The 24247-nt window shown below is 49.2% G+C and overlaps 8 protein-coding genes across 8 annotated transcripts; 5 read left to right on the plus strand and 3 right to left on the minus strand.

Moving 5' to 3' along the window:
- Positions 1-1220: 1220 nt before the first annotated feature.
- LCP9604111_7686 (putative C6 transcription factor (AmyR)) lies at positions 1221-3157 on the plus strand (the record flags this gene model as incomplete). The annotated part of the gene is made up of 3 exons (XM_039075745.1): positions 1221-2182; positions 2246-2696; positions 2750-3157. The coding sequence occupies 3 exons, from the start codon at positions 1221-1223 to the stop codon at positions 3155-3157; spliced, it is 1821 nt and encodes a 606-aa protein (XP_038926301.1).
- Positions 3158-3561: 404 nt separating this feature from the next.
- On the plus strand, positions 3562-4638 carry LCP9604111_7687 (3-demethylubiquinone-9 3-methyltransferase; the record flags this gene model as incomplete). The annotated part of the gene is made up of 1 exon (XM_039075746.1): positions 3562-4638. One exon carries the CDS (start codon positions 3562-3564, stop codon positions 4636-4638), a length of 1077 nt encoding a protein of 358 aa, XP_038926302.1.
- A 301-nt stretch (positions 4639-4939) lies between these two features.
- LCP9604111_7688 (putative RING and UBP finger domain protein) lies at positions 4940-7129 on the minus strand (the record flags this gene model as incomplete). The annotated part of the gene is made up of 1 exon (XM_039075747.1): positions 4940-7129. The coding sequence occupies one exon, from the start codon at positions 7127-7129 to the stop codon at positions 4940-4942; it is 2190 nt and encodes a 729-aa protein (XP_038926303.1).
- A 575-nt stretch (positions 7130-7704) lies between these two features.
- LCP9604111_7689 (ubiquitin family protein) lies at positions 7705-8780 on the minus strand (the record flags this gene model as incomplete). Its single annotated transcript, XM_039075748.1, has 3 exons — positions 7705-8384; positions 8443-8658; positions 8759-8780. The coding sequence occupies 3 exons, from the start codon at positions 8778-8780 to the stop codon at positions 7705-7707; spliced, it is 918 nt and encodes a 305-aa protein (XP_038926304.1).
- A 1303-nt stretch (positions 8781-10083) lies between these two features.
- On the minus strand, positions 10084-12517 carry LCP9604111_7690 (Zn(II)2Cys6 transcription factor domain-containing protein; the record flags this gene model as incomplete). Its single annotated transcript, XM_039075750.1, has 2 exons — positions 10084-10184; positions 10246-12517. 2 exons carry the CDS (start codon positions 12515-12517, stop codon positions 10084-10086), a joined length of 2373 nt encoding a protein of 790 aa, XP_038926305.1.
- Positions 12518-14077: 1560 nt separating this feature from the next.
- Positions 14078-15969, plus strand: LCP9604111_7691 (CAAX farnesyltransferase subunit beta RAM1; the record flags this gene model as incomplete). The annotated part of the gene is made up of 7 exons (XM_039075751.1): positions 14078-14418; positions 14640-14795; positions 14872-14946; positions 15023-15150; positions 15209-15326; positions 15384-15653; positions 15714-15969. 7 exons carry the CDS (start codon positions 14078-14080, stop codon positions 15967-15969), a joined length of 1344 nt encoding a protein of 447 aa, XP_038926306.1.
- Positions 15970-18086: 2117 nt separating this feature from the next.
- On the plus strand, positions 18087-20842 carry LCP9604111_7692 (uncharacterized protein; the record flags this gene model as incomplete). Its single annotated transcript, XM_039075752.1, has 3 exons — positions 18087-18111; positions 18313-18614; positions 19571-20842. 3 exons carry the CDS (start codon positions 18087-18089, stop codon positions 20840-20842), a joined length of 1599 nt encoding a protein of 532 aa, XP_038926307.1.
- A 1516-nt stretch (positions 20843-22358) lies between these two features.
- Positions 22359-22928, plus strand: LCP9604111_7693 (uncharacterized protein; the record flags this gene model as incomplete). The annotated part of the gene is made up of 3 exons (XM_039075753.1): positions 22359-22490; positions 22750-22772; positions 22841-22928. 3 exons carry the CDS (start codon positions 22359-22361, stop codon positions 22926-22928), a joined length of 243 nt encoding a protein of 80 aa, XP_038926308.1.
- Positions 22929-24247: the final 1319 nt, after the last annotated feature.

A 24247-nucleotide genomic window follows, 5' to 3' on the forward strand; every position in this document is an offset into this window, starting at 1 on the left:
AGATAGTTACTCCGGACCATCCTGTGTTGTATAAAGACCGCCGATCACAATTGACCATGTCATTCCAGGGTGGTGATTGGCCAGTTGTCCGATAAATGCCCGTCTACAGTAGTACGGCTACAGAATAATACAAGAACCTGGAATTAATGTATAGAAACCTGCTTACATATTATAATGTCATCATTATGATCTTCCAAGGTTAGGTGCTTCGTATAATCCTCCTTATGGCAAGCTGCGGTGAGCCTTTTCTCTCTAGTGGATAATCTTATAACTACAAGGTGCGCAAGGATGGAGTAAGTCTGGAACCTCGGGACCCTCGCAGGAACATTATTCAACTGGTCAACAGTCCCACCTCGTCTAAGCTGTACAAAGCATACAAACCATAGCGGAACCATGCGCTTCAACCCCTTACATGATATCCAACATAGAAGGAGATAAGGCCTTTTTGCACTTTCGGGAAGCCGAGGACGATATAAGAGAGATCCATCTCGGTATTCCGTACTCCGTACAGTTCAAAAGCTATCCATAAACAGTTGATGCTGTGAGAAAATTGATTGGATCGAATATCAACTTTCTAAGTGGAGATGGATACTCAGCGCGGCCTAGCGGTGCCCACTCTATATTAAACCAGTTAACCAGGGCAAGAAATCCCTCATCTTCGATTTAGTGCACATGTCAATCAGCGCCATAAAGTCAGGCATCAAACCCGACTTGGCCGTAACCCCGTACCTGGTCAAAGGCGTACATATGTACTTCGCTTACGGTCCGAGGTCTGGGATCCATGTTAATATTAGAAGTCGTAACAATATCTGGAATGAGGGGTCACTGAGTAGATTTTCATGGTGGCCCCATGGTGGTCTTCTGTCTATTCTTTATAGTTCGGAGGCTGGGAGTATGTACGTAGACGTAGAGAGAAGTCGGGCCGAGAGGAAATGCACCCTTAATCTAGAAGAGCAGCGAGAATCGCCATATCCCTAAGGACGCCAATGCGAATAAGATCAAAATATGAGGCACAATACTAACGCAGGGGCCTTTGCGGGGTTTCTCACTGTTCCTTGCCCTCCCCCGCTTCCCCAGGTTTGCATTGTTTTTTTATTATAATGGGGGTTATGCCGAACTCCCCGGATGAAACCATCGCAACTTTTTTTAATATATATTTCCACCTGAACATGAAATTTCAACTCTCCCGCGTCTAGTCGAGACCTAGCAGCAATTTAACAATGTCCTCCAAGCAACCCAAGCCAAAACAAGCATGCGACAACTGTCGCCGCCGAAAAATAAAATGTTCCCGTGAACTACCATGCGACAAATGCAAACGGCTACTTCTGTCCTGCTCCTACAGCGACGTCCTCCGTCGGAAAGGCCCCAAATTCCGCACCCTATATCCCCTAGCCCCGATTCACCCTCTCTCATCCCGACAAGACCCTCCCGAACATATATATCCCGAGGATGCCGGCACCGGCGAGATTCCGGACTACCAATTCAACTCGCCCATCTCGCCAGAATTTGGAATCGCGGACTCACAGTTCGCAGGCCAGGACTTCTCGGACACTTTTTCTCATCTGCCGCCCCCGGAACTCGTCTCATCCCCGGGCTCCACGGACTCAACCGTCGAATCTGCAATTGGTTATGGTTACAACTATGCGAGGCCGGCCGATCGCCGTCTCTCGCCGCAGATCCTGCTCGTCCACGTCAATATCTACCTCAAGTATTTGTTCCCCATTATGCCCGTGATCCGCGGGGACCAGCTCCGGCTAGATTGCCATCGGCCCGGGCAGCTGTCGACGCAGCGGTATGCTCTTTTGGTGTCGCTGTGTGCGGCTACGCATATCCAGTTGAAATTGGACGGAGCAACACATATACCGGATCCTGCGCGTTTGCAGAGTTTTGGGGGTGGACACTCGTTGATGTCTGGGGAAGAACTTCTTGCGGAGGCTGTGCGGGCGCGGCGGGATTGTGATCTTCTGGAAGCACTTAGCACGGAGTCACTTCTGACTTCGTTCTTTTTGTTTGCCTCATACGGGAATCTTGATCGTCAGGATCAGGCTTGGTTCTTTTTGTGCCAGGCTACCTCGTTTGCATTTACGCTTGGGTTGCATCGCGAGTCGACATATGCAGAGTATGGGGTTGAAGAAGCGGAGGAAAGACGGCGTGTGTTCTGGCTTTTGTTTATCACAGAGAGGTAAGTGCGCTGCTTATGCAGGATCAATGAGGTTTGGACTGGGGCTGATTTGTAAACCGGCAGAGGTTATGCTCTCCAGCAAGCGAAACCAGTTATGCTGCGCAGCTCTATTCACAAGCCTCAGGTTCTTTGCTCGGAAGATCCTATCCTGGCGTACGGATTCATCAACCTGATCAACATCTTTGAGAATCTCACCCCGAACCTTTATGATTGGATCTCCGCTGGTGGCGGAGATGGAATTTTAGAGAGGCCGCCAATCTCCGCCATCCAATCCAGCCTGTGCAAGGCTATTTCCCTAGAGGGAGTCCTTGAGGTCCAACAGGTTGATATCTTGATCACGCAACAGTGGCTGCAGACGATGATGTGGAAGCTGTCTATGAGCCATGCCACACAGCCTGGCTCACACGACGACGCAGTTTTGCCATTTCACCTACCAGTAATGGTGAGTAAATCCATGATGAGCGTGATTGGTGCTGCATCGCAGGGAGCTGTTGATGCGCATGGGATTGGCATGGTAGGTCAATCCGAGATGGAGTCTTTTGTTGTATACTGATTTGGATGATATAGGAACAAAAGCTCTTTGATCTAGGATCCTCCGTCGCCGATGTGACGAGATCTCTTGGACCGAAAGCCGTCCATAGACTGGCTGAGTCGACTATTGACCCGAACGAGTTACTGTGGGGTATACTTCACACACTTTCTCAAATTCGTGGCTCGCCTTCGTATCTCTTCCCAATATTGCTGGATCGTTGCAGAACCGTGCTTGGACTCGACTGCAACATCACCACAGGGAATTTCCTTCCTATACTCGGCGCTGCTGTTCCAGATCAGTTGGCTTCATGGTCAGGCCAGAATGTCTGGGATTACGCTACTAGTGCCGAGGATATTGAGATCCATGATGTCGATGGCCAAGCCGAGTCAGCTCTTCCGCATGTGCCGCAGGAGCTAGGTTTTGAAGATTGTCTCTTGGGATGATGGTGTATTGAATTTGTGATGCGAATTATTTGTTTTGTGATACCAAGTGGAGTTTATTCAATAGATGGTTGTTTATGGAGGCATGACTGAATCATAGAACTATCAAATCCATGGTCATAAAGGAAGCTCAAACAGCAGCCAAATTGTCTTGGCATGTTTGTCTCGGCATTGAATCTCCAATTTGGTGATCAGCTTCATGGGCTTTCTCCAAGACTCTTCTCAATTGCTCAGGATATTCTTAGTGGTATGCTCTCTATTGTTTCTCATATCCCTCTAAAGTCCCCAGCTAACAATTCCCACAGATAATCCTCGGGTCTCCGCATCAATTAAAGCTCAGTAGAGCACCGGAGCCAATTCTCCATTGAACCTCAACCTCGCCCAAAACCAACACCATTACCTACAAAATGGCTTCCCTCCGACCCCGTACCCTCCCTCTCTCAGTCCGAGCCCTCCGCTCAACCATCCGCTCAACAAGGCCCTCACCAAACCACTTCCTATCCGCGCCCGCATCCGCCCCATCAACTCAAACACACCCAACCCGCGCGCACTCAACATCCTCCGTCTCCGCCGATGAACTCTCCCACTTCTCCTCCCTTGCCAGCTCCTGGTGGGACCCAATGGGCCCCTCCCGAATCCTGCACCTAATGAACCCCCTCCGCCACGAATTCATCGCCTCCTGCCTAGCAGAAGGAACCCCATCACCAGACCCAACCAGCTCCACCGCAACCCTCAACTACCTCGACGTAGGCTGCGGCGGCGGCATCTTCGCCGAGTCCCTCGCACGCACAATCCCACTCGACCCCACCGCCCCAGCCCCAACCCCAACCCTAGCCGCCTCAATGACCGCAATTGACCCCTCAACGGACCTAATCCAAATGGCGCGCGAGCACGCGCGCCTGGATCCGACCGTCGATTCGCACCTGCGCACAGGTCGCTTCAAGTACCTCAACACGACGCTGGAGGATGTACTCGCCGGCAACGCTAATACTTCAACTCCCGCTTCGACTCCACCAAATCCCAGCTCCGAAGTCAAACCCACCCCCCCACAATATGACATTGTGACCCTCTTCGAAGTGCTCGAACACATCGACCCGAAGACCTCAACACCGCTCAGCTTCCTGACAAACTGCCTGCGCGCGCTCAAGCCCGGCGGCTGGCTGATTGGGTCTACTATCTCGCGGACGCTGCCGTCGTTCATCTTGAACCAGGTTATTGCCGAAGCGCCGTGGCCGATTGGTGTTGTGCCGCGGGGGACGCATGAGTGGAGTAAGTTTGTTAACCCGGATGAGGTCAAGGGGTGGTTGCAGGAGGGGTTGATGAGGGCTGCTGATACGGGTGTTTCGAAGGGCGGAAGTGCGATTGCGGAGGGGATGAGGTGGAAGTGTGTGGGCGCTGTTTATGTTCCTGGGATTGGGTGGAAGATGGTGCCTGGTAGTGAGGATTGGGGGAATTATTTCTGGGCTGTCAGGAAGGGGGTTTAGATGATTTCGGGGGAGGTTATGTATCTATACTTGCATTTTTATGAGCTGTTTGTATATTATTTGATTGTTGTACTCATTGCAGATCGAATGTATTTCATAAATTCGTATTCGTTCACTCGTTTCTATAGCATACTCAGTACACCTCGCTAAATGCATATAACCAACCATGTCCCTATTAGGGACACAGCAAGAGAATACCCAAGGACACCGTTCACTCCCAATCCCGAGCAAAAGTAACACCACCCAACCGTACACCTATTAAAACAGCAAAAGCAAATGCAAAACTTCTCCAACGCCCAAACTACTTCTTCCCCTTCCCCTTCCTCTTCTTTTTCGAAGCAGCCGACGGCTCAGGCACAGAAACAGTCCCTTGCTCAACTTCCTCACCCTGGCCTTGCAACCTCTGCGTGCCGCTGATAAAGAACGTCAAATCGCGATTCTGCTCCGCAAGATCCGCGTTTGCAGCCTTAAGCCCATCAACCTCTTTAGCAAGACCCTCCAATTTTAAAAACATGTTCCTATTCATGGCCTTCTCCTCTTGGAATCCTTTCTCAAACGAGCGAGCCAGGGCCTCGAATTTCTCTGCTCTTTTCTCGGCGCGTGCGCGGTCGTGTTCAAGCGACGGCAGCGTCTCAATCGTCATGACATCATACTTGTCTTGTAATTCTTCCAGACGCGACGAGGCGTTAGAAGCATTGACTTCCGCCACGGCGGCGGCAGCACTAGCCTGCGATGCCTTGTCGACGGCGCGCTCGACGATTTCTTCGAAGTACGCGCGCTGGCTTTCAAGCTGGCTGGTGAGAAGGTGTGTGTATTCGATACTCATGTTTTCTAGTTTCTCGCGGGGGACGGCATCGCCCCAGTCCGGTGGGTCTAGGGCGCTGTAGTCTGCAGCGGGTAGCTCGAGAAGCTTGCCGTCTGTTTTGTTTTGGATGATGCGATGGACATATGCGTCGCCTACATAGTCCCATACGCGCTGGGAGGTGAGGTCCATGGAGAAGGCGTGGGCTGTTTCTTTCCAGTGGGAGAAGGCGTGTGCGTTGTCGTAGCGGCCGCAACCGATCGTGCCGCAGATGAGACAGGCCCAGAGATTTTCTTCTGAGTGACAGATGCTGCATTGTTGGGGTTCTTCGTCTGGTTTCAGGGATGCATTGCTTTTGCGGTAGTCATCTTGTGTGTATCGGCATACGGGACAGCCGCTGCCTTTCCATTTCTGGAGACAGGTGCAGTGGAAGACGTGTTGGCAGTTTATTGTGAGAAGCCCCGTAGTTTCGTCCATTCGCTCTAGGCAGACGGGGCAGGTTGGTAGTTCGATTAGTGCAGGGGTGGGTGGCGCGAGAGGCTTGCCGGTGAGAGTTGCTTGTCCGGTAGATGATACAGGTGCTCGAGAAGGGGTCGGGATGTTAGAGAGAGCGCCGTGCTCAGTAGATGGTGTTCCGGCATCCACGACTTGGATTTCGACCGTCTTCACAAACACCACATGACAGGTCTCAGGCTCAATGCTATTGAACACATGCCCATTCCATTCCTTCTGCCATTCCTTCGCCTTCCGCCCACTCCGAAACTTCATCAAGACCATATATCGATTCGCACGCGCAGTCCTAATCATCCGGAAATGACTAACATCATCCATGGTCTTCTGTCCCATAAAGCCCAAAAAGTCCGGCGGCGACAGATAAGATGGCACAGCGAGAATACATAGTGTCGTACAATCCTCGTCAGGACTCTGTGTAGTGGAGGAACTTGTTTCAGGAAAAGGATATTCTGCAAGACCCGCCGCTCCAGAATGTTGACCACCCGCCGTACCGGTCAGACCCTGCCTCAACGTTGCCTGCTGCTCTCCGGGTTGGCGGGCCGCAGCTGAGGAGCCCTTCAGATAGGCGGGGTACTCGTCATCGTTTCCGAGGTAAGGCGTCTCCTGCAAATCGCGGTACAGATGTACAATTCCCCAGACGCTGTCGGCAAGGTCGTAGTCGAGTGGTATATATCGGCCTTTTGTACGGAGGCCGCCTAGGATATCCGTGCCGATGCCTGCTGCGACGAGGTTCTCTGGTTCTGTGGTAGATACGGAGCCACGCTTCGAAGTGCGTTTCGGCGGGTGCTTTGGAGTGACCATGTCAATGCACTCGATCGAGACGGCACCGAAGCGCTTGTCGTCTTCAAGAGATTGGGTGCTGGTTGAGGAGCTAGTGGAGGGGTTGTTGGAGTCGCAAGAAGTGCTGGCGGAGGAAGGGCGGGGTGGGATAGTTGTGCGGGTGGAGAGGGTGGATATCTGGCGATGCGCCAAAGTGTGTTCTAATGATAATAGGGTTTGATTATCTCCCGCGGGTGATAGGCGGTTGGAGGTTGAAGACCGGCTCCGTTTTTGGAAAGGTTGGAGAGCTTCCCATGCGGATTGTAGCGCGAGAGAGGAGGAACCCTGAGAGCTTGGCGCGTCAGACGGGCTGTGAGAGAGGAGTTGCAAGCTAAGGTGATAAAAGTAAGCGGGCATCCCGGACGATAGCTCGCATCCTCTGGAGCTTGCGATTGTGGTTGGAACTCGTTGAAAGAGGAAGTCGTTATCACGATAAAGAATGCATGATTACTTAATATTTTACTGTCGCCCGCTTCTGCGCCATACGCCACAAGTGGTTCCTGGCACGCGAGTGGCAAAGAGGCAAAAAAGGGATTGAGAGTCTGAAGCGTGCTCTGGCTAGAACGCAAGGTGGCGAGAAATGGTGTGGTTGAATAGAATTGCCTATGAAGATATGTGTAATAATATGCTGGAAGGATATCTATTTCGGTAACATTTTATGTACCATTTCAATTCCAGTCAAGAATTAGTATTACCCTACAAGTGCAATACAATGAAATGGCATGCTAGTAAAGACTAGCAAATATTGCTAGAATGAATTGACGAGAACCATCTATCATATATCAATGATGATAAGGTGGGCAGAGTAAAAGAGAGAAGCCGTCCTCAGGAAACACATTGCAAGAAAAGAAGCCTCAGCCTCGAAAAACCGACTAAACGCCATGCAGGTCATGTAAAACCTATCGAAGTTGGGAAAAAGAATCGTAAGTCAATTACTGGCCACCACGCAGACGCAACACCAGGTGCAGAGTGCTCTCCTTCTGGATGTTGTAGTCCGAAAGAGTACGGCCATCCTCCAGCTGCTTACCAGCGAAGATAAGACGCTGCTGGTCAGGAGGAATACCCTCCTTGTCCTGAATCTTGCTCTTGACGTTGTCGATGGTGTCTGAGCTCTCCACCTCTAGTGTGATAGTCTTTCCGGTCAAAGTCTTGACAAAGATTTGCATACCACCACGTAGACGGAGGACAAGGTGGAGTGTGGATTCCTTCTGGATGTTGTAATCGGAAAGTGTGCGACCATCCTCAAGCTGCTTTCCGGCAAAGATGAGACGTTGCTGGTCAGGGGGAATGCCCTCCTTATCTTGAATCTTGGACTTCACATTATCGATAGTATCGGATGACTCGACTTCAAGTGTGATAGTCTTGCCGGTGAGTGTCTTGACGAAAATCTGCATACCACCACGGAGACGGAGGACCAAGTGTAGAGTGGACTCTTTCTGGATGTTATAGTCAGACAGGGTACGACCGTCCTCCAGCTGCTTGCCGGCAAAGATCAAACGCTGCTGGTCAGGGGGAATGCCCTCCTTGTCCTGGATCTTTGACTTCACGTTGTCGATGGTATCGCTAGACTCAACCTCAAGGGTAATGGTCTTTCCGGTCAGGGTCTTGACGACTGTGGCAAATGTTAGTCGAGAGAAAACGACGAGGACGTGAAGGCAGTCAACACATACAAATTTGCATACCGCCACGGAGGCGAAGGACCAGATGGAGAGTGGACTCCTTCTGGATGTTATAGTCGGACAGTGTGCGACCGTCCTCGAGCTGCTTTCCGGCAAAGATCAAACGCTGCTGGTCAGGGGGAATGCCCTCCTTGTCCTGGATCTTTGACTTGACATTGTCGATGGTATCGCTGGACTCAACCTCAAGGGTGATGGTCTTGCCAGTGACTATAGACAAAGGGTTGTTAGCAAGGATGTCCACGAGTTGAGTGCGAGAGGGCCAGTGGGATCCAGGCAGTTATCTCTCGATAAGGGGGTGTGAACGTACGAGTCTTGACGAAGATCTGCATGATGGGCTTATTATTTGGGACGTTGATTTGAAGAGAGGGTTGCTCAGGTGTGAAGCGAGCTGTGGGTAATGGTAGATTGAAAGAAGGGAAAAGGTCGAAGAGGGGAAACAGTGTCCTTATGTAGGGAACCTTGGAAGGATGAGGGGGCGAGGTGTCTTAGTCAGGCGCAGGTGACGCCCATGAAAATGCCAGAAGATGCCGGATGAGTCAAACGGGGTGCCTGAGCATAGACGCCACTTGCGAAACCAACCTATATTTGATTGGATATGACCTACAGATAGACTATTCTTAACATTATTAAAATTCTATAATCTTCCAAGGCTGTTGAGGTCTCTTATATCGCCTCATATCCCTCAAGTCCCCTTTGTCCTCCAGATCCCGAAGTGATGACGTTGAATTGCTTATCGCCAAAAGAGGGGGTGGACCTATTATGGAGACGCTAGTGATCAGAAAGTACAGGGTACGGGGCTGTACACGGCAACTGCTGAGGTCTCCCGGGTACCCAGTACCCGCTTCCAAACTTAGTATCAGAGCCGGATCCGGGTTCACCGTCTTGTTCGTCTTTTTATAGTTCGATCAACAAGAATCTGGAAAAAAATGAGAATTCAAGTTAAAAGACTATCAAGATATAGAGCATAAAGCCCGCAATGTATAAACAGAACGCTTCCGCAAATATCCTTCCGACGCCCCTTTCCCCGGCAAGAAGATATGCGTCAACCACCACAAGGAATGTGATAGTTCGGGGATAAGACAGCCTGTACACCCTGCTCAGGGCCCTGTTTTAACTTGAATTGTTGGCCTGTTCAGTGACGGGTGCCAGGTGCCACAAAAATGAAAACAAAACAATAGAAACAATTCGGCCGTACACGGTCATGACATTCGTGATCCTCGTTCATCGCTGGAGACAAAGCTATGCGAAGAAAGGTGTACACCAAAGACAAGAGCAAAAAAGTCAAACAAGAAAGTTCAAAAAAAAGACTTATGATCAAGGAAAAATAAAGAGGTAAATATGACAAAAGACAAAACCAAAAAAAAACAAGGCTCATAAAAGACTGGATCAAAAGAAAGTCGGTTCGCTCGGAACAACAATACAAATAAAGGGCAGAACCTCGCTGGGAGGGGGGCCCGTCGGATTCTTCGTTAAAGAGTGGAAGTGCGCTCGCATCGTTACAACATTGGTTCGCATGTTCTCAGTGTTAACATTGAGCATTCAAAACGCAATCGCAGAACAGTACTCGCTGCTGGAAACGGTAGTCGTGGTAAATATCATCATCATAATGCGTTTGCGCATCGGGGTCGTTGTCTAGTTGGCGCGAATGACCAGTCGCGACACAAATTTATTTGAAAGGCAGTCGAAGTCGCCACGGTTGAATTTCGTGCCAGTGCGGCTGCGAAGGTAGGTTTCTGCAAGACGGGGTTAGTTTCGGAGATCAAAGTCGAAGATCGGGGAGAGTGTGTGGCTTACCATGTTGCTCGACATGTTGGCGGACTTCAGTCATGGTGTTGCAAACATCTGGGTTGGAGTACAACAGCTGGTGGTGCTTTTGTGAATCCCACTCGGTGAACGGGGGCAGCTTCTGTGAGATGGCCTGGAACAGTCCGACGATGACGCCCACCGGGGTGGTTTCCATGTCGGTGCAGAACTTGTCGACGGCAGCCGCGTCTGGTGTGCGGTAGTGGCTGTCGAACTGCATCTCCTCCCACACGGCCAGCAGAATGGAGGCCAAGATGAAGATTGTCGGCCAGTTCTTCAGCTTGTCGCCGCTGTACACACTTGAATAGAGTGCTGACAGCTCCTCCAGCACATCCTTCTGCAGCTCACGCCACATGCTAGCCATGGCACATTTAATCTGGAAGTTGATCATGACGGGGGCCATGGTCTTGCCGGAGAACTTGGAGCCCATGCTCTCGATCTTGCCGAGGAAACCTTCCTCCTCACCAATGCCTTCGACCATGGTGACATGCATGGTAAGGTTGTAAGCAACCACCAGCTTGAGTGCCTTTCGGATAACGGGCAGCTTGGTGCGGAAGTAGAAGCGAAAGGCGGTCTTCAGCATTTGCGTCAGGAAAGGAGTGCCCTCGAAGTAATCATCGACGAACTTCTCAAATGTGCCATTGCCGTCGATGTGGCGGTCAAGGTAATCAGACAGCATCGCGTGCGAGATGCCCTCCATACCAGCGGATAATTTGGCAGTCTCGACCTCGTATTGTGTTGGATCCCGGTGCATCGACTCCATCCAGTCAACGGTGAAGCACTGCTCGTCCCGGACATACACCTCGCGAGCATTGATGGGCAGGATCTGTCCATAACCGTGGGTGATGAACAGAGTGCGTTCTTGGTCCGAGAATCCAGTAATGTTACCGACAGAGAAGCCCATAGTGATGTGGCGTTCGTAATCTGCCTTCCAGTCCTTCATGAAATACCCAATTTCCTTGATATCAATGCGAGTACATGGCACCTGCCATAACCGGGCGTGCGACGGTTGGCATCCTGCGCAAGGTTCGCCCTTGTCACACGTCTTCTTGAGGAACTTGCAGCGCAGACACGCGCGCAACTTCCGTATCTCGCTGGCCTGTCGGCGCTGGTCGGGCTTGAGGGGACCCTTTCTCTTGCCAACACGCTTTTCGGTCTCGGGCTTGCCAGTTTGGGACTGCTTGCGAACCTTGGTCTCGGCGGTTTTGGCGGCAATGGGGCTCTTGCGGGACGGTTTGCGGCTCGGCGGTGAGGCAGATACCTGCGAAGATCCAGCTGATCGGGCCGGGGAGGTCGATTTCTTGAGTGGGACCGGGATGGGTCGCACCATGCCGATGGGGCTGACTGCAGAAGGCGAGCGAGAGCCTGGCGAAGACTGGCCATGGAGGACGATTGCGCTGCTTGTCGGGGAATTACCGTGCATTCCAATGGAGCTGCTGTGACTGTGACTATGGCTGTGGTTGTAGCTGTGAGTATGGCTATGACTATGACTATGCCCGTGGCCATGGTGATTATAGCAAGGCAAATCCATATTGTTCTCAGAACCGGGAGAACCGATCGGATTTGTGATATCCACAAAGCTGCCGTATGATGTGGAGTAAGAAGACTCTGAAAGGCTGCGATCGTGCAGTGTCTGGGTAGGGTTGACGAAAACACCTTGTTCGGGAAAACCAAAATCGAGAGAGCGACGGTGGTCGATAGTACTCCAACCGTTGTCGCTGCTGGACAGAGAACGGACCTCCAGATAAGTATCGGTGGGCGAGCTGCTTTCAAGAACGGAGTGAGGGGCATAAACTTCCGGAAGTCCGTTGGGGAACGTCATCAAATCCGTCTGGAAGTCCTGATACGAGAAGGGGACCATGTCGACCGGCGCAGACATCGGCAGATAAGGACCATCGAGCAAGCCGGCGCTCATCTGGCCCTGTGCCGACATGAGATCGACGGGGGAAGACTGCATGGGCATGCCATAACTAGTGGAATACTGGGACGCCGAGGAGGGGTCTTCGGAGGAATATGAGAGGTGATGGTGGTGATGAGGGGTGTGTAGCGGTTGAAAGTGCCAATCCACCATGAGATTTGGGTCCTGGGTCACCGACTGTTCTAGAGGGTGACCGCCAGTTTGCAATGGGGAAAGACCATGGACCTCTTCTGACCGTTGGGGCGCTTGATCTAACGTTATAGGCCATGATTGATGCTGAAGATAGCCTCTGGAGTCGTACTCGACGCCAATCAGGCCATCATTGGATATATCGACATTGGACATGACTTTTTTGGAGTCAAAACGATCACGGGGAGGTGAAATAGAAGGGGAAGAAAAGGACCAGCCTGGATGAGAGGGCCTTCTTCAGAAGGGTGACACAACCATCAAGAAGAGGGAAAGTGAGGCGGTGGGGGGGACAAAGCAGCGGTGAGCGAAGAAATGCGCTAGGGGAGTTGCTTGTGGAGAGTGGAGGCTGGCTGACGGCGTGGAGGGAACGTTGATCCAGTATTGGACGATGAATTAATGCCACGGCGGACTAGCTTTGCAGTAGTGTCGAGGTGTTTTGCCTCGGGAATTGGGATAGGAAGGATTAGGAGATGGAGGGGGAGGGAGATTACGGCGTGCCCTTGTCTCTGTACGGAGTAGAGTGGTGGAGGGGACGGCAATCCGGAGTTCGCTGATCCCATGATGTTCTTTTCTTCTTTGGATTCTTTCCTAAACGGGCAAGTTGCCTTTTTTCTTTTCTTTTTTCTGTTTTGCTTCTTTTCTTTTCTCTTTTTATGTGCGGAGTACTATTAATTTCTAGATATCATAGGTATCTCATATATCATAAGTATAGCATACCTCTATTATGACGATTCCATAAATATTCCACATATATTCCATATTCCTAGGCCATAACTGAGATCCTATAATAGAAAATCATCCCATAAAACCGGACCCGGGAGATCAGTGGGGAGGGGAAAAACTACCTGCGTGGCAATAAGAATTTGGTGAGATCTGACAGTCGGATCGTGTTATCCCCAAATTAGTCCGTTGAGTCCTTCCTAATCAGATCCAATCAGCTCCCTGTCTGCCCACTCTCATGCCCGTGATTCGGTTCCCTCTACGGAGTATGCATGCCTCAAAGGTATTTAGTGGATTTCAGCTGCTGGCCATACACTAGGGTGTTTCCGAAAAGAAATAATAAATCCGAAATCGTAAAAATAGGGCTAAGATATTATTGCACGGACATAGTCCGAATCCTGTTGAGATGCCAAGTTAGCATCGTGAATCCTGACAAAACAAGAAACTGGACACGTCCAGTTTATTGAAATTCAGATCCTGGGGGGCACATGCAGCAAGGGTGTCATGTAAGCACATCCATCTACTTGCGCACCGGCGTGCATGGCGTCGGATCCATCACACATATATAGTAACTATTTTCTGTGACATGCAGGAGCTAGCACAAATAGCACAAATAGCACTATGTATTCCCTGTCCACGAGAATGCCTATCTCTAGTCAATAGGTCTCGAAAAGAAATACTCCGTACTCAAAAGTAAAACCAGACACGTTGTGACGATGTCGTCAAAGATAGGAATTCCGGTAGAGATCGAGTGGGGAAACAAAGAATCATTCTAGGCTTTTCTACATTCACATTCAATCTACAGAACAATAGCAAGAAAGTCCAGGTTACAATTCTTTGAGCGTCAAATCTCCAAAATACCTCAGATCCCATTTAATGCCGCTCATCGGGAGACCTCGAAAAGTTCGATTTCCGAACGCACACAAATCCAACACTAAGAACCGCCCAACTTCAACTTTATTAATTCCAACAGCCAGGACAACCATGACTACAGCCATGAATCCAGACTCCAACCATCCGCGCCCGGGGATCCCGGCCTTGTTCACGCAACCGCCACCCATCCGCGACCCGCTCATCACGGAGACCATCGATCTGCAGAACGCGACGCTGGAAAAATGCCTGCCATTCTTGAAAGGCATCCACAGCACTCAGAAGGACTTCAACGACCATGGCGTACCTGCCCTGCAACGGGATATCCACGCCAGCTTCCTCTACGATGCCCTCGAGGATTATCCCGAAGGGTTCGTCGCCATGGACGCCAGCCGCCCGTGGATTGTCTACTGGGCGTTGGCGGGGCTTGCTATGCTGGGCGAAGATACGACTCGATTTCGTGAACGGTGCGTGCATGCTTTACATCTTACTCTTTTGGGATTTATTTTCTTTATTTTCCCTTTCCCCGCCTCGTTCTCCCCCAATTTGCTTTTTTTCCTATCTGTCATATCATATCCACAGAATGGAGACAGAGCCCCTGGAGGGGATATACCCTGATTTCGGAAAAGATCGTCTCCTTTGTACAACGTGGAATATGGGAAGATGCCATTCTAAACTTCTATTTTAGTGTGATTACTACGTTTCGGCCGATGCAGAACCCCACAGGTGGGTTTGGCGGCGGCCACGGCCAGACATCCCATATAGCGGGCAGTTATGCCGCTGTTCTATCGCTGGCTATGGTTGGAGGCGAGGAGGCCTTTGGATTGGTGGATCGGCACGCGATGTGAGTTGTCACTGGCAGCCTTCTGCATGTACGTCTGGTGTGATCCTGCGTCTAACCCGGTTTCTGTCTTTTCCAGGTGGCAATGGATCGGCCGATTGAAGCAGCCTGATGGGGGATTCCGTGTTTGTGAGGGCGGGGAGGAAGATGTACGGTACGTGGAATTCCTGGGCCGAAGCCGCTCGTCAATCCCCTCCTTCAATGCAAGATCTGACATGTCATTAATGCAGTGGCGCATACTGCGCTATGACTCTTATCTCGCTACTTGACTTGCCCTTGACGCTTGCTCCGGGCTCTCAAGCGCGGGAGGCGGGCTTAGAGAGTTTGACGAGTGGTCTTCCTGAATATCTCTCACGATGTATGATTACTGGTAGTTCTGTCTTCAAGGTTTGAGATGTGCTGACGCTCGCGCTTAGGTCAAACATTTGAAGGGGGTATCTCCGGCAGCCCTGGGGCAGAGGCCCACGGAGCATACGCCTTTTGTGCTCTGGCATGTCTATCTATCTTGGGACCTCCCGAAGAGATCTTCCACAGGTGCGACGCTAGCCCGGAATACTCTATTTAAACTTTATATGCTAATGGTTCCTGCAGACACATGGACATTCCTATGCTAGTGTCGTGGTTGTCTGCCCGCCAGTCCGCCCCGGAAGGTGGTCTCTCCGGACGAACAAATAAGCTAGTGGACGGATGCTACAGTCATTGGGTTGGTGGATGCTGGCCATTGCTTGAATCTTCGCTGGAAGGGAAGCCGGATAACACTGAGCCACCGGCCACCAGCCTTTTCAGCCGCGAAGGTCTAACCCGATACATCCTTGGATGTTGTCAAGGGAGCGACGGTGGTCTTCGGGACAAACCGGGCAAGTATGTTCACTCCTATTTGTGACAGTTCTTTTTTTGCACATCTAGCTGACCAAGACCCAGGCATGTTGATTCATACCACACCTGTTACGTTTTGGCGGGATTGAGCGCGACTCAAAACCATCATTACCGGACAGACTCGAGTGTCGCAAGCAACTTCACATCGTCATTTTCCTGGAAGTCTTCACCAAGCCGCGATAAAGCTAATGTGTTTTCAAAGGGTGATCGGCTAAAGCCAATGCACCCTTTGTATGTGATCCCACACAAAGCCGCGGAGCAAATGCGGCTCTGGTCCGAGGCCCAACCCCTCACTGTCTAACCGGGAGGGGCGTGAACCGATGCCGGAAAGAAGACACATGACAAAGCGCCACGACGGATGAAGTTTCCTTGAAAAAGTCTCTCGAGAACATAGTAAATTGAAGCAGGATGTCATTGGTAACCAGGGACTCCGAGCGAGTAAGGTATGCATGATTAGTCTTGAGACTGCAAGCCCCGCGGTCATAGCAGCGGTCATGGCATGGGAGCCACGAGGATTATTTTTCGATCAAGCTAAGGATAATGCTGTGAATGAGACCGAGACGCAAGGGGTTGGGTTCGGGGCTCGAGTATGGCTCTACAACATGGTCATAGCACATAGCACCAATTCCTTCTATTTTTTGAACTGACTGTTTCACCGATTTCCGGAGTCTACAAAGTCCTTTTGCGCGATGAAGATTCCACCTTTTCCGCCGTTCTCACTGGTCCTACGACGTACATCATAATCTGTTTGCCACCAAAGCTGCACGAGGCCCAAGGGGGAAAAAGTAACCGTCAGTCCTAGAATATGCAGATAAATCCAACGCCTTTCCCCACTGCAATGCCAGCTCATCACTGCAGTCCGATGCCTGTCGAGTAACTGAACTTCCTCGGAGCGCATGCAATTTCCCATTCTCCGATATTGGGCGTACTTGATCCTTTCAACCTTGATTGACTCATAGCCCTTTCATAAACAATTGACCCCTCTTCAGGCGCGTTCTGCACAACATGAACGGCCCCTCCTTGGCGCCAATCAGCATTCGCAGACCTGCGCGTCTCGACATCCATAAGGGCGGCAAATTTAATTGCACTTTGATGCGTGGGGCGAAAATGAAACGAGGGGATCATTCCGAGAAAGCAATGGCAACGAAAAAAAATAACCCGTGTACAGAGCATAGTACCACTATAGCACCGCTATTCCATTCAAACCACTCCGGAATACTGGGATCCATGATCTTCAGGTATTACCTTCTGCAAACAGGTTGCAAGGTCTCCCTTAGTCCCCGAGAATGTTTATGCTTCGATCGGCGAATTGCAGGGGCATTACTACGCAGTTCACGGTGCCTTCCGGTGCCTCATAACTCGGTTCGATTCTACTGGCAAAGAGATATGCCAGCGCATCATAAACCCGCCGAGAAAACGACACGATAATACCTCGAATACCCGTTTGAGTTAATGCCTCTTTCTTTTGGGGGCCTTTTCCGAGGTTCGATGCGAGTCAGGTTTGCGTGCATCTATTGTCTTCTCTTCTCTTCTTGTACTTTTTGTACTTTGTTTACTCAGTGGAGGTAGTCTATACTCGGATTCCAGATCCATGTCCCAGGATCTATCTCAAGGTTTGATTGTTTACTTTTTTTGTTTGCTTACTGTCATTGTTTACTATATACTTGACTTTTTTTACCTTGAATCTTTCAACAGTGGGTATTAGAATTGACTTTGGTTTAATACCTTTTTCTTCTTCAGGTCATCTGCACTGATACCAAATGTCCCCCTTTTCTTGTTGCTTTGTGCGCTGTCGCAATTTCGACCGTCTCCCTTCTCTATTGGTACTGTGTACACCGGCCAGCTCGCGGTATGACTTGGGAATGGTATCAATGCAAAAGCCCCACCTGTTTTCCAGAAGTAATCATGTATATGGCAAGCAGCAGCTCTTTTCCCCTCATTAATTTGTTTTTCTTTTTTCCCTGTTGTACGGAGGAGGTGGGGAGGGCGACTCGGTTCTAGTATATGGGTGTGGAATATTTCCAATCTTTCTTCCAAAGTTTTGTTCTCAATCCCTCTATCGCTCTCACTCTCGCACTTTTCATTTCTATCTTCTTCGAATTAGACACCCTTGGCCTTTACTAGTCTTAAAATCGTGCTTTTTTTTTGGAACGCCAGCACATCCTCCCCGCTGCTAGCAAAGCAAACGCGGTCCCCCTACCCGTTGGGCATCACAATCCGCATATTCTCTGACCGCAAACCAGCTGGAAGCCAGCCTCAGCCCTAAACCCGTCTCGCTACAAGCCAGATCCGTCCAATGCGTCCCGAGTAACCGTCGCAATTCGTTGCAGTTGGACAAGTGGCAACGCCGTTGCCCGTCGCCATCTCCAGGTCTCCCGTCTTTCTCGCTTTCGGCTTGCATCCAGTCCAAATTGCAAGATGTACTATATCCTCTACCTGACCAGTATGCCGTCACTCTCCCCACTATCACCCTCCCCGAGCTATGTATGTCATACATCATTGCAAACACAAGCCAATATCCAACCCTGGATATCCTGCCTCCAAATATGTACCCAATGCAGAGAAGCAAACACCGAAGCACTATCCAACACAGCCCAACCAATCCCACCCACCCAAAACCAAACTAACCAAATCCAAACCGCAGGCCTCTGTCGTCGCCGCAACTGGCCCGAACCAATCTACAATGCCTATATAAGCAACAGCGGATACACATGCACTGTACGCGTCAACAATCGTGAGTACCGAACAGACAGTATCTGCAGCAATGAGACGCTGGCCCGGGAGAGCGCCGCTATGCGTGCCTACCTCATCTGCCGCAACTTTTCCGTCAACGACGGCATGTACCCGGCGGGCCATGAACATGGCGGAGCCATGCAGGGGCTGCGTGTTGCCATTGGTGCAGGACGGAAGATTGCTCGTGAGGATGATGTGCTTTCTTTAGGGTCTGTGAGTGGGAGTAGGAGTGACAGCTCGCAGGGCGGGAGTTGGAGTGGGGGGAGTAGTCCCGTTAGAGTTGGGATTGAGGAGGATGGTAGGGGCGGGTTTGGGGGAAAGGTTTGAGTGAGGGTTTGGGCGGAAGACCGTTACGATTTATGATATGGATGCTTATGACTACGCCTTTTTTGGTATGATTGTGGATTTATTAGAGGGAAAAGTCGCGGGATTTTGAATGACTCTGATTGTGGTTATTGTTCGCTATGGAGGTGGTATGTTCAATGATGTGCTTTATCTAGATGGTGGATTTATTTTTTGAAGAGTGTTTAGCGATGAATTATGCTATGAGGTTGTTTGATTTTGATACCTCTTGAATTTATACTCTAAAGGACTCGCCAATTTGTGAACAACTGGCGTACATTGTAGACCTCAGTGTTTAGTTAAATAGTTAGATACCTAAGCTTAGCTGCTATTAATACTCTACAGATCGCTAAGACAACGCCTGGATTGCCCTGAGTGACAGCTAAGATAGGAAAGCTCCTGGCAGACAAAGTCCGGTTTGCAAGATAGGTAATGACATGCGAGTCACGTGCGTAATACCAAGCCCCACGGGGCAACCTGGAGGCTGGAGCTTCCAAGGTTCCCGAGATGGGGCTACCGTCCACCCCCCCAGCTCATGCACAGCCACGATACTCAACAGTATTTCAAAAAGGAAGATACTTTCTCCATCCCGGTTAGATAAAATATTGCAACACGGCGGCAAAAGTGGGGTTTCATCGTCTACAGTCCCCCTCCCGAAAATGCAGTCGCTAGAATCACAGGAATCACCGTTCCGCGGCCTCGAGTGGGTGGAAGAGACATTTGGTTTTGAGCCCCGATGGACTGTTGAACCCGAACCTGGGGCTATAAAGCAGACAGTACAGGCCCTTCGGCCATCAAGCGCCGTTGAAGTGACTTTCCTCGCCCAGGGTGCATTCAACAAGATCTACAACGTCAGCATAGATAATGAACCATTTATCGTGCGAGTCTCATTGCCCGTCGATCCACGTTACAAATTAACGAGCGAAGTGGCAACAATGGATTGGGTGCGCCATGTCACAAGTCTCCCAATCCCTAGAATTATCGCCTACCAACCATCCCGAGACAACCCCATTGGATTTGAATGGATGCTCATGACCAAAATGCCTGGAAAACCCTTCGGTGAAATCTGGAAATCTCTTTCCTTTGCTATGAAAGCATGCCTGATCAGGGAGCTTGCGGCAAGCTCCGCTTGCCTTTTTCGAAATCAACTACGCGGAATCGGAAATATCTATGGGGAGACATCTGTCGTTGATAATTCAACACCGAGCGAGCAAATTCTGCCCCCCAGAGAGCTGATAAATACCAAAATATCAGTTCCGGCAAAGGGATCCGCCCCAAATGCTGGTAGCTCGCCTACGACAAAGAACTCGGGAGCTCTTCTATTCAATCCGCCAGACAACGGTTCTCCAGCAGGGGCTTTGCCTGATGTAGGCCGGATTGTTTCTATGCTATTTTTCTGGGATTCACATATCCACCAAGATATCCCCCGAGGCCCATTCCGCTCAAGTAAGGACTGGATCACAGCTCGCCTTTCATTCAATGAAAATGACTGTCATTCGGCTTTGAATAAGCACTCAGCCGGAGACCTTGATAGCGACGCTGAAGACGAAGTGGATGTTGCTAAGAGGACACTGAAAATAATCGATAACCTCAAATCCCTTCTTCCGCTGGTCTTCCCCACCGATGATGATGATGATTCAGAACCGTCAATGATATTCCATACCGACCTCTCACGACATAATATCCTCGTCGACGAAAACGGGAAGATGACCGGCGTCCTAGACTGGGAGTGCGTTTCAGCGGTGCCTTTATGGAAAGCCTGCTCCTATCCTTCATTTTTAGAGGAGCGACCACGACGCTTAGAGCCTAAAACCGAGGAATATGCACCCGAAGATACGGGAGAACCCAGTGAGGTGTACTTTGAGCACCTATGGCAGTATGAGGCCACTCTATTACGCGATATATTCATAGATGAGATGAGAAAACTAGACCCGGGATGGGTGGAAGTTTTTGATAAGAGCCAGGTTAAAAGAGACTTTGACTATGCGGCGGCTTATTGTGACAGTTGGATCTCCGCCCGTGATATCGAAGCATGGATCGGAGACATCACCACTGATATGAACAATGCGCGCAGCTTGGGCGATAGGATCTGGTCATAGCGTCAGTGCAACAATGTCGGCTTTTTGCAGTGTGATGGCTTCCCACTCTCAATAACCTCTGTGCCTGCCAATATCCATGATCAAAAACAATCCATGTCTTCTGAATACCTTGAATAAAATACTTAAAGATGCCAATGACCACTAACCTAGAATCCGTTCCTAGGTTGGTAAAGTCACCATGAGGCTCCCTATCTGGCCAATTTAGGACAAAGACCTTCAAGTGTTCTTGTGATTTACATACCACCAGAATTATTTATTGACAAAAAGATTAGACCGGTTTGCTGGGCTGAGGAAATGTTAGTACGTTTAGATATAGCCGAAATGAAGCTATCGTGTCCGCAAAGCTTTCGCCCTTGACCTCATGATCCAAATGACCATAATCGTATTATCTTAGTGGTTTCTATACCCGAGAATATCCTCATAAGTCGCTGGGCCTTTTTTTTTATGTGCTTCTAGAGAGAAATGATACCTATCGGACCTTCTAGTTCGAGTTGTATTTCTCATTGATTCATTCATGTATTTGATCTGGTTTCCTCTGCAATGCAACTAAAAAATATTCCCAGGCAAGATAGTTCCATTTAGCCAATTGCAATTCGCCAAGTCCAGTTCTCAATATATGCTCCATATACTGATAAGGGTAAATATGGGCGAGACTGCCACGGCCATTGAGTTTGTGTAGGTTGGTACTATTGCTATTATTATGCATGGGAGGGGACTGGCTGTCACATGCTTCTGAAAGCTGTATTTCTAAAAAGAGTGAGGTCAAGTAACTGCTTTAGACTGCCTAAAAAAGAACTTTCCAACCATGAAAGTAAATTAGTTCGCTATCACACTAGTCCATTTTGCCTTCCACTTAATAGATGTGCATAGGCGCTTCAGATGGCGCCACTCTAAGATTCCTGTAGGGGGTGTTTCAAATTTCTAAAATAATGTCCACCTAGAACATCTCGCGGGCCTTTTGCGAATAGATTGAATCCTGAATAACAATAACCTGCATCTCCATCACATCACATTGTTGCAGTCATTGAGCTAATTGGTTTCCAATAGTCGGTTTCCAATATTTGGGGCAGGCGCGTATGCTAATGCAGGTAATGCTCCACATTAGCACGTAATTTTAGCCCAGGGATGATCTTGCCAAAGATGAAAAAGATCTATATTGTATATTTAAACTATTATTACGCATGGTACCTATGCTCGTTTCAGCCTCTTTTTGAAAATCATGTTCAATTCGTGGCATAATGATAACTCTCAAATCTAACCGCCTGGGTCTACTCCGCAAGTTTTGGACCTACTACAGTGAGTTTAGAAATGTAGTCAGGGGTTCAGTTACCGCCGGCCCCATGAAGAGGTAAAGAGCCTAGGGTATTTGTGTATTTCAAAGTACTATAAGAATCTAGAAGGGACACGTCTTTCAAACCATCTCAATCAAGAAATCATTCACGCAAGACGGTTCTCAAAGTCATCACTTATTTCTTACTGCCCAACCGAGCCTAGTTCATTATTATAAACGTTTACAATGGGGAGAAAAAAGACCGCCCAAGAACTTGTGGACTTCATCAACAGCATCCCAGATTCCAAGATGTTGGGCTTCACCCACGGAGAACATGAGTTGTTCAAGGACGTGAACTTTAGGCTGGACATGCAAGGGGTCTGTCTACCGAGCTCTCTTTCTTCCTATCTTAACGCAGTACACTGAGTGGCATGGATTTCACTATTTTGAAATTCGCTAACATTCTACTTTTCCTAGCTGACAAGTGGCCGCCCCCAATACTACAACCTTCATGTCCAAATCAATAAAGGAACTACCATCACGTCGTTGAAGAGGGAGACGGGAAAGTCTGTGGCGAAAGCCCTTGTTCCCATGGATGGATCATGGAGTGCCCAGAAGATCCGGGGCAAACTTATAGCAGATAAGCTGCTGTGACAAAGTGTAATAGACCCTTCACGGTGTGCTTTTACATTATGATTTCACCTTCAACTAACCCGTTATATAAACAGAGCCCCTTTGCATACGTTACTGCACCGGGTCCTGGAGATATGGCACCGGATAGTAGCCTATCAGTTTTACAAAGCCTTTGGTGTCTGAAAGGAATACATTCTGCTACACAGGGGACTGCCTATATCATGAAGTATTCCTACAATATATTTTTACGATAGATGCCATGTTTTGAATTCCTGCAGATAAGGCATCGAGTTTTAGCTGATAGAGGGGGCTCAAGAAATCGCGCAAACACGCTATCTACTTTTTTACTTTCAGAATTGCTTTGTGTTTATTGAATTTATTGGCCTTCGCCTACTGTATGTCACTTTGCTAGATTTTTCCATAGTCTTATGGCTTCTAGCTTCTTCAACAATTCATCTCCATTCTATCTATTGAAGAGGGGTCCCTAGGATAGAGGCACCGACAGCCCTGTCTGCAAAACAGGTGTGAGAGCAGAGTCGTCATTGGGGGTGGTAGGGTGCTAGAGAGGGAGCAGCATGGGGTGACTACTGAGAATGGAAGTGGAAAGGTGTCTGCGTTGCTATCTAGTTATGCCTTGGGAGTACTTTTATGTCATAACTAGTTATAGCGGCTAAGTCATTCCTGATCTGGAAACCCCCACTGTACTATCTAACTATTCCTTGCCCTTCTCACATCACATCTGTGTAAACTTGTAGGGGCAAAGCAACGAAGGCCACGAATGGGACAAAGAGAGATTTGAGAGACTCATGAGCAAGCAAAACATCCAAATAAGCAATGTAACAGGCAGGTCCCTTCTTGATTCCACAAATATATGCTAATATAAAAGTGAGATTTAACATCCTGGCTATAATAGGTAGAAAAAGAAAGACATCGAAATATACATTGAAATCTTACTCAAACGTGCTAATTATTCAGATTGCTAGTTCGACCTTGTCAAGGACAGATGCAGCATAAACGGCCGACTCACCCTGAACTTCTTCATTCTTATTTTGAAATCAACATCCTTACATCGGCATTTCACATTGCTGTTTCGTTATCTCGTCGCTCTTGGGTTGAGTTAGTTTCAGGCGTCACCAACTAGAATAGTACACATAGGTTTCTACGGCTATACCGCTGTTCATCTTCATGTACCTGAGAGCTACCGAATGTTGGCAAAGCCCAAAGATAAGCAATTAATATCAGTCGGTGCGAGGCACCTTCTTCTCATTGGGAGAGCCTAGCAAGGACTGCTCGTGTCGAGAAAATTTGTTTATATCTTACCGCGCAAGCAATGCTACAACATACGCATACGTTCATTATCTCTACATATGAGCAACAGGAATAGACGGCTTTATGCGGTCTTCTGACGTATCTTCCAATAGTCTTCTCAATTTAATATGTCTTATTTTATACGATTGCTCACCTTAACGGCGTAAGATCTGTAACCTTTGACTATAGTATCA

This window comes from Penicillium roqueforti (genome assembly GCF_015533775.1).
Source record: "Penicillium roqueforti strain LCP96 04111 chromosome Unknown scaffold_25, whole genome shotgun sequence".
Lineage (NCBI taxonomy): Eukaryota > Fungi > Ascomycota > Eurotiomycetes > Eurotiales > Aspergillaceae > Penicillium > Penicillium roqueforti.